The 9,391-nt window shown below is 51.2% G+C and overlaps 1 protein-coding gene across 2 annotated transcripts in view; it reads left to right on the plus strand.

Moving 5' to 3' along the window:
- sema3c (sema domain, immunoglobulin domain (Ig), short basic domain, secreted, (semaphorin) 3C) overlaps positions 1-9,377 on the plus strand; it is a 32,191-nt gene extending 22,814 nt beyond the window's left edge. For both annotated transcript variants that reach the window (XM_030342113.1, XM_030342114.1), the window contains 10 exons: positions 1-27; positions 640-709; positions 1,565-1,709; positions 2,044-2,266; positions 3,469-3,557; positions 4,288-4,329; positions 4,672-4,829; positions 5,617-5,684; positions 6,836-6,966; positions 7,542-9,377. The exon at positions 1-27 is cut by the window's left edge and continues 88 nt beyond it. In XM_030342113.1, coding sequence (XP_030197973.1) covers positions 1-27; positions 640-709; positions 1,565-1,709; positions 2,044-2,266; positions 3,469-3,557; positions 4,288-4,329; positions 4,672-4,829; positions 5,617-5,684; positions 6,836-6,966; positions 7,542-7,949 — 1,361 coding nt within the window. In that variant the 3' untranslated portion in view covers positions 7,950-9,377. The remainder of the gene's footprint in view (positions 28-639; positions 710-1,564; positions 1,710-2,043; positions 2,267-3,468; positions 3,558-4,287; positions 4,330-4,671; positions 4,830-5,616; positions 5,685-6,835; positions 6,967-7,541) is intronic.
- The last annotated feature ends 14 nt before the right edge of the window (positions 9,378-9,391 follow it).

Genomic DNA, 9,391 nt, shown 5'->3' on the forward strand with positions numbered 1-9,391 from the left:
GGACCGAGACCTACTTTGACGAGCTGGGTAGGGGACCCGTTAGGTCTTCCGTCACTTCAACCAGTGTTTAGTTCTTATGATGAAATACAAAATTGTTGATTAGAGAAAGAACAATAACTTCAATTAGGTTCAAATAAAACAAATCCAGAGCCGTAGAGATGTTTCAAACCAGTAGATTTAAGTTTGTAGTGTGTTGAGCAACTTTGGGGTTCATCAGGCGTCCCAGGGTTGGCCATCGGTGAAGATATTATTCACATCTCGAGTTACAAAACTAATTCAAAACATTTTCTGTGAGGTCTGAGGAAATGTACGGGCGTTGACCAAAGACCTCCCTGTGATGCACACAGCGGGCTCTCAGGATGAGGCAAACCGAACCTGGAAGAGGACAAAGTCTTAATTTAAAACACGTTCTGGTGTTGAGATTAGCATGGTCATGAAAAGGTCTCTTGTAGATCTTTGGACACGTCCTTCTTGCTTCTCCAGAGTAAACATTTCCTCCTCCTCATTGATCGTGCCGTCATGCTGGTCGTCTTGATTGAGGGGCTGATTAAATCGGCCTGTGACCAGCAATGAACTGTTTATGCTAGATAATGCATGCTTCCCTCCTGAAGTCTTCTCTTCCTCTTCCTCTCCTCTCAGAAAGTGTGTTTCTGCTGGAGGCGGAGCAGCCCCAGGGTCTGCTGGTGTTTGGCGTCTTCACGTCCACGAGGTAAGGCTGCTGGCGCCTCTGTCACCTCCCCCGTCCCGACAAGGACAAGAATTACCAACACAAACCGCATCTTCCCGTCCCCACAAGGACAATAATTACACGCACTCACACAACATCCCTCATCCCCACAAGGACAATCAAAACCTACACACACCACATCGCCCCTTACACACAAGTATAAGACCTACACACACACAACATCCCCCGTCCCCACTAGGACAATCACAACCTATACACACAACATCGCCATGTCCCCACACGGACAATAACTACACACACACCACATCCCCCGCGTCCCCATATGGACAAGAACTACCTACCTACACACACCACATCCCCCGTCCCCGAGAGAACCCCCTACTGAATCTACACACGTCAGACGTCAGAGTTAACTTGAGGTTGTTTGTGAGTCTCACATGTGACAGTAGCTAGGCTAGCGCTATAGCGTAGTCATTTCTGGTACCGCCTTATCTGCTGCTTTCTGAGAGAGTTCTGTCCAAGCTTTATGTATCTTGAGCTCGATGAGGACTTTGGATTAATCCTCATTCATCAAGTTACCCTGCTACAGCCAAAAGTACAGCTCAGTCTAGCTCCGCTTCTGGTGCGATTCAAATGTTCAACATTCCTGGGGCCGTATCAGCAAATGGATCATAGTATCATCTGATCGCTGATGAAACTGAGAGTCCTTTCTTCATAGTCCTCATAACAGTATCCATGGGTCTTTCTGCACTAGGGCACCGGAGTGGTAAACTGAACTAGGGCAGAGATTTGAGGACCTCGTCCACCCAGACTTTGGTTTTCAGCAGCAGGGCTCAGGTCATTTTGGTCTCTCTCTCACGGGAACGTGTGTCTCAGTTCTGTGTTCAAAGGCTCGGCCGTGTGCGTGTACAACATGGCTGACATCCTGACCGTCTTCAACGGGCCCTTCGCCCACCGAGAGGGCCCAAACTTCCAGTGGGTTCCGTTCCAGGGCCGCATCCCCTATCCACGGCCTGGAACTGTGAGTTCAAATTAAACGTCATCCTTAGACTGTTCATGAAAAGTTGTAAGTGTCATCCATTGTAAAAAGCAGGTGGCTGTAATCGTATGATGTGTTGTGGTGTGGAGGCAAGAGGGTTTCACTCCCCCCCCCCCCAATGGTCCTGGTTTGATTCCCATGATCCCGTCTTGCCTTACTTTTCTTTTATCCTCACAAAAGTATAGCAGAGTGTATCAGATTTTTTTTTTACATTTATTACCATAGCTAAAATGAAAGGCTTACTTTTCCTCTTGCTTACACAATTCCCCCCCACACACACACTCTCACACACTCTCACCCCCCGTCCTCTCTGCAGTGTCCGGGCGGGGCCTTCACCCCGGACATCCAGTCCACTAAGGAGTTCCCTGACGACGTGGTGACCTTCGTGAGGAACCACCCGGTGATGTTCAACCCCGTGTACCCGGTGGGCCGCCGGCCGCTGGTGGTCCGCACCGGCGCCAACTACAAGTACACCAGCGTGGCCGTGGACCAGGTGGCGGCCGCCGACGGAAACTACCAGGTCCTCTTCCTCGGCACCGGTACGTAGAGTAACAAACTACCAGGTCCCCTTCCTCTGGTACGTAGAGTAACAAACTACCAGGTCCCCTTCCTCTGGTACGTAGAGTAACAAACTACCAGGTCCCCTTCCTCTGGTACGTAGAGTAACAAACTACCAGGTCCCCTTCCTCTGGTACGTAGAGTAACAAACTACCAGGTCCCCTTCCTCTGGTACGTAGAGTAACAAACCACCAGGTCCTCCACCTCTGGTACCTAGAGCAACAACAGTACCAGGTACGAGGGTTCTACATCGCGTTTCTATGTTGCAGTTCTCCGTAGCGGTCAGGGTTCTGGAGACCGTTCTCCTGTTCACTCTGTATCTTGAGGGTTCTGGGAATGTTTGGCTGTGGTATTTTCAGTGGAATTAATGTACTGCTGTTCCCCTTTGTCTCGCAGAGCAGCTGTGATATCAGACACACCACTGTGGGGTTCTACTGATACGACGTCCTGATAAGCAGACAGGCTGATCAGAAAACATCTGATCTGGATATTTAATAAGGGGTTTTAAAATACAGGCTCCCCTCACATTGGCTTCAAAAGATATACAGTACCCATATTTATGATTTAGGTTATAGATTAGAAACACGTTATCCTGCGTGGTTTAAGAGAATAAAAACATTTGAACAGTGTGTGTGTGTGTGTGTGTGTGTGTGTGTGTGTGTGTGTGTGTGTGTGTGTGTGTGTGTGTGTGTGTGTGTGTGTGTGTGTGTGTGTGTGTGTGTGTGTGTCTGTGTCCATGACGTGCACACACATCTGTGCACGTCAAACTGCTCTGGGAGCCTCAGCCACAGCTGTGTGCGGTTATCAGAACCGGCCCCCCCTCCTTCCTCCAGGGATGGGGAGGGGGGTGGAGGTGGTAGAGGGAGAGAGTGGGGAGGGGGGGGCTCATGATTTCATGGTCTCATTCAGACCAGGACCTTCTCTCCAGTCAGGAGGTTCCCCACCATTTTTGTATCTTGTGTGTGTGTGTGTGTGTGTGCTTGTGTGTGTGTGTGTGTGTGTGTGTGTGTGTGTGTGTGTGTGTGTGTGTGTGTGTGTGTGTGTGTGTGTGTGTGTGTGTGTGTGTGTGTGTGGCTCTGCTGTGAGTTCTGCCCCCTGGGTGTATGTGTGTGTTTGTGTGTGTGTGAATGTGTTCTGCTGTGTGTGTGTCTGTATGTGACTGTGTTGTGTGTTCTAACCCCAGACCGTGGGACGGTCCAGAAGCTCATCGTTCTGCCCTCTAACGGCTCTTTGGACGAGGACCTGGTACTGGAGGAGCTGGAGGTCTTCAAGGTGCTTCTCTCTCTCTCTCTCTCTCTCTCTCTCTCTCTCTCTCTCTCTCTCTCTCTCTCTCTCTCTCTCTCTCTCTCTCTCTCTCTCTCTCTCTCTCTCTCTCTCTCTCTCTCTCTCTCTCTCTCTCGCTCTCTCTCTCTCGCTCTCTCGCTCGCGCGCTGTTTCCTCTGGTTTTAATAACTCTTGTCCCCCTCACTTTCTTTCTACTTCTTTCTTCTATTTATCTCGCTCTCTCCCGCTCTCTCTCTCTCTCTCTCTCTCTCTCTCTCTCTCTCTCTCTCTCTCTCTCTCTCTCTCTCTCTCTCTCTCTCTCTCTCTCTCTCTCTCTCTCTCTCTCACGCACACCTGTTTCTCTTTTGATTCTCCCGCTAAAACTCCCATGAAAGGGCCTGGGGGGGGGTGACCGCTCGGCCCAGCGGCCCATAGCCCTCCCCCTAACCCTCACCAGGGGGATAGCATCAGAGTGATCAACTCTTAAGCCGGTGGTTGGTGTTATGTTGGCGTGACCCTCGGCCAGCTTGTCTCCTCCTCCAGAGGAAGGCACAGATAAATACGAAATAAAAAGATTATGAATGTCAACAACCTCTCCCTTCTTCCAATGCCATGTTGTAACGTTGATAAACTGATGTTTTGGTTTCTCCCCTCCGCTAAATGTGTGAGATATGGCAGCCGACATCCCACAATGTTCTCTCCCCAGAGAAATGACTGATAGTGTTGTGTTGTTTTACAGAACCAAGTGCCGGTGACCAACCTGAGAATCTCCTCCAAGAAAGTAAGTGTTGACCAAACTTAGGTTAGTGCTCCCTGAAACGGCCAAAACAACAGAGTATTTTCAGTTTGCCAATGGACTTTAAACGTGGCCTATCAGGCGTAGCCTTAGAGTCCCCTGTCTGCCCACTAGAGTTACCTGACACCCCCCACTAGAGTCAACTTCCCCCCCCCCCCATTCGACATCACTGGTTAGTGTGATCCCCAAAATGTAGGTGACCTCTTGTTGTACTGCGTTTGTTTCTGAACCATAAGGAGGCTAAATTAGGCTAACCTTTAACCTTTGAGCCCCGGCCTCACGCTCCTCATCAGCCTCGGTGACCTTTGCCCTCTTCCATCTCCACAGCAACAGCTGTACGTGAGTTCGGACCACGGCGTCTCGCAAGTGTCGCTCCACCGTTGCCAAGCCTACGGCGAGGCGTGCGCGGACTGCTGCCTGGCCCGGGACCCCTACTGCGCCTGGGACGGCCTGAGCTGCTCCCGCTTCTACCCCACCGGGAAGAGGTACGGGTACCCCCTCTGGAACAGACAGGAGGGGCGGAGAACCCCCTACGGAACAATAAGAACACTCCAGCCATTTAGGGCTAATGATGCTAATGTTGATAATGACGCTTATGATGCTAATTATGCTAATATGCTAATGACACTAATGGTACTAATGATGCTTGTGTTTGGAACAAGTCCTTAAAACCTCCGTTAGGAGGGAGGGGAGGTCAGAGAAGGGTCAAGGCGTTTCAACCGTTTATATGACAGTTTCCTAGTAAAGTAGAATATGATGAACGATCCCCCAACGAGTCTGGGCTCCTTTAGCCTGAACCCCAGCTGCTTCCTGAGGCCCTTCGTTAGACCTCTGAACGGCTCCGTCAAAAAGTTGGAAAATGTTCAACTTTTTCGGCAGCGACGGATCCGTCATCCAATCAGAACACGTATGCAAATTTAAGCACTGTGACACTACTCGGGCTCTGAAGACCCTGGAAACCTCCCCCATCCGTCAGCCACGCCTTCTGAGTCCTTTGAATGACGGTGCAGTGGGCACGAGGCGTAAACCCGTGGCACTGATGACTTGTAAGATGGCAGGTGTGAGATTGTAAAGGGACGGGGAGATGGGGGGCGTGGCCCTGCAGTCTGTGAATCTCATTCTGCGCGGGATATACCTATCAGGTTTGGGGTCCATCTTCCACAGGCCGCCCAAGTTTGGACATTTATACCATTTATTTCAATTCCCTTTTCTTTCATCTGAATGACATCTGAATGAATCCACTTCCTGTCTGACATCATTTCCTGTCCTCAGACGTAGCAGAAGACAGGACATCATGCATGGAAACCCGCTGACCCAGTGCAGAGGATTCAACCTTAAAGGTGACCAGCTGCCTGCCTGTTGTAGTTACCAGGGGCCCTTGTACGTTACCAGGGGCCCTCACACGTTACCACGGGCCCTCGTCCGTTGCCATAGGCCCTCAACCATTACCAGGGGCCGTTGTACGTTACCAGTGGCTGTTGTACCTTACCAGGGGCCCTCACACGTTACCAGGGGCCCTCACACGTTACCAGGGGCCCTAGCACGTTACCAGGGACCCTCATCCTTTACCAGGGGCCCACATTACATTAACATTTAGGGGATTTTGCTGACGCTTTTATCCAAAGCGACTTACAGCCATTCACTCACTCATTCACACAACAACGGCAGAGTCAACCATGCAGGGCGACAGCCAGCGCATCGGGAGCAGTGAGGGTGAGGCGTCTCGCTCAGGGACAACTCAACACCCAGCTCGGAGGAGCATGTTGTTTCTCTGTCAACACTCATCCCCTCAGCAGTCAGGCTTCAGGTGAGAGAGAGCTGTGAGCATACGGCCATTAGTGCTAATCAGCCTGCAGCCTGTCACTCATCTCTCTGAGAGGGACGTGAGCCGGCGACCTTAGAGGAATGACAGGCTGTCACTCATCTCTCTGAGGGATGTGAACCAGCGACCTCCTGAGGGTTGGCCTGGGGGGGCCGTCGGCCCCCAAGCACAACAGCAGCCTCAGGACACTGAAGTTATGGAAGAGTATAGAATACAAAGACAGATGATACAGTTTGTATATATGTTTTTAATGTGCAATGCAATTTATGCAATTTACAATATATAATATGCATGTTCCCTGTGTGTGTGTGTGTTTTCTGTATGTGCGTGTTTCCTGTGTGTGTGTCTGTGTTCTGTATGTGTGTTTCCTGTGTGTGTGTGTATCTTCTGTATGTGCGTGTTTCCTGTGTGTGTGTGTGTGTCTCCTGTGTGTGTGTGTGTGTGTGTGTCTCCTGTGTTTGTGTGTGTCTGTGTGTGTCTCCTGTGTGTGTGTGTGTGTGTGTGTGTGTGTGTGTGTGTGTGTGTCTGTGTGTGTCTGTGTGTGTGTGTGTGTGTGTGTGTGTGTGTCTCCTGTGTGTGTGTGTGTGTGTGTGTGTGTGTGTGTGTGTGTGTGTGTGTGTGTGTGTGTGTGTGTGTGTGTGTGTGTGTGTCTCTCCTGTGTGTGCGTAGCGTACCGTAACGCGGTGGAGAGGACGCAGTACGGGGTGCGTAACAACACCACCTTCCTGGAGTGTTCGGCCACGGCTCCGCGCTCCTCCATCCGCTGGCTCATCCAGCGCGACAACGACCGCCGCAAAGAGGTCAGCCGGGGTCAGAGGTCAGCCGGGGTCAGAGGTCACCAGGACAGGGCGGGTTAGCTAGCCGTAGCGTAGCGCTTAGCCCCAGAGCAGAAACAGGCGGGGGGTCTGAGGTCAGTTTCTCAGACTTGATGTCCTCTCTTTGGGTGAACTTGTAAGGGTGTTGCACACTAAATAACAGACAGAAATCTGTTTGGAAAATAAATGAATTAATTATTAAAAAACTAGTATTAGTATTTTAATAATAACTGTATTTTATTTTATTCCCATCAGACTTGCTTCATGGGCGAGTTTTTACTTCAAAAAGAAATAAAACAATGAATGACGTTACGAGCTGGACCAATCACAGCCTCAGACCAGCTCTATGGGCATGTCTTATCCTCCTACTGTGTATTTCAGATGTGTCCTCAGACAGTGGGGTTAGGGTTCGCTGTGGTTCAGATACAGATACAGATATATTGCCTGCGGTAACATAAAACAATGACAAATGCAATTACTATATCCCATCGTAAGGGAGAAAGCGTCCGATACCGAAATGCCATCCAAGCCAAACGGCAGCTCGATGTCGCCCCCTTCAGGTGAAGCTGAGCGAGCGAGTGCTGTCCACCGAGCACGGCCTGCTGGTCCGTGCGGCGCAGGCCTCGGACCAGGGACTCTACTACTGCCTGGCCACCGAGAACGCCTTCAAACGCACCGTGGCCAAGATCCGCCTGCGCGTGCTGAGCCCGGCCATGGTGTCCCTGCTGTCCGACACGCCGCCCCCGGCCCCCCCGGGCCCCGGGGCCCTGCTGGCGGGCTTCAGCCCCTCAGAGAGCCTGGCCGTGCAGCAGTACTGCAAGGAGAGAAGGCAGCTCCAGGACCAGGTCCCGGGGCGGCCGGGGTCCCCCGGGAACGTGACTCCCCTGAGGGGGGACCAGGCCAAGCTCAAGCCCCTGCTGGACCGACGGAAGAGCCGCAACCGTCGCAACCACCTCCCGGAGTACTGAACTAGGGGTACCCCTCAACCCTGGTAGACCCGTGGTACCCTGTCCCAACCCTGGGTACACCCAGTGGTACCCTCCTCCCAACCCTTGGTAGACCCATGGATACCCCCCCCCCTCCAAACCTTGGGTTCCCCCGTGCCTACCCTGGTAGACCCATGGGTACCCCCCTCCCAAACCTGGTAGACCCATGGTGCCCCGTCCCAACCCTGGGTAGACCCATGGGGAACCCCCTCCAAACCCTGGTAGACCCATGGTACCCCCTCCCAACCCTCAGTAGACCCATGGTACCCTGTCCCAACCCTGGAAGAACAGACTGATGTCAACCCGCTCAAAGACTGACCCACCGCACCTTTTGTCCTGGAGTTCTGGACGTTAGCCAGAGGCTCTGTTAGCATGATAGCTCCTGGAGCCTCAGAGCTGGGGATGGGAGGAGGCGGACATGGAGGTCCCTGGCTTCTGCTCGCATGAGACGTGCTGCGCCGGCCAAGGGAAAGACTGTGGCGTTATGTAAACACTTGCATGTACACAAGCACACACACACACACACACACACACAATTGCTTTTCGCTCTTCACTGTGTCCATAAAGGCGGTAAAGAACCAGGGTAATTCCTGCTCCTGTTTCTCAACGCCAACCCTCATCTACACGATGGCTTCAGACCCACCCTGGAGCGTCGTCGTGGGTCACAGCGGTCTGCTCCTTCATGTAGCAGACTGAACCAGGGAAGGTCAGTCCACCCCTCCTTTATGAGCGACCTGTCTGTGACCTACGATTGACAGCTCTGTTCAAAGGTCCTGCTGTTATCAGGTCCTCACAGGGAGGGGCTTTGAGTAAAGAAATAAACCTCCACACTCTGGTTGAGGATTAGTGCCCCCATGTAAACCTAAACATCGCACATGGAAATAATGTTCCGTATTTTGGGGGAAATAAATATTAAGCCCCCTAGTTTTCCAAATAAACAGTACTATAAAATATGCTGAGATGAGGATTTAAACTTGTACGTATAACCTCTGAGATCTGAACAGAGCAGACATTCTGATCCTTATTAAAAGCTCTTGGTACTACCAGCACATAAGGATGTTTACACAGAACCAGAACTACATGACCATCTCCAACATTGGCTTGATTACGTGAAGAAGGAAGAATTCTTCCTTAAAGATGAAACGTTGGTTCTGATCGCCTTGGAGACAGATGGGGCTTTCTGATAGATCGACCTTTGACCTGTCCTCTAATGATATGTTAATAGTTCAGCATGTTTCTCAGAAACATATTTATTGTAGATATTATTGTTGTAATCGTCTGTTTAACTTAATGTCTAGTGTTGTGGAAACCTGTTGTCATAGCGACTCATAGTATGTATAATTTCAGAGCATTTCATTAACTAAGACGGATCTGCAGATCGCAGTGATGATCACCCCCCCCCCCCCCCCCCCCCCCCCCCGTCT

The sequence above is a fragment of the Gadus morhua genome, chromosome 19 (genome assembly GCF_902167405.1).
Source record: "Gadus morhua chromosome 19, gadMor3.0, whole genome shotgun sequence".
In the NCBI taxonomy this organism is placed as follows: domain Eukaryota; kingdom Metazoa; phylum Chordata; class Actinopteri; order Gadiformes; family Gadidae; genus Gadus; species Gadus morhua.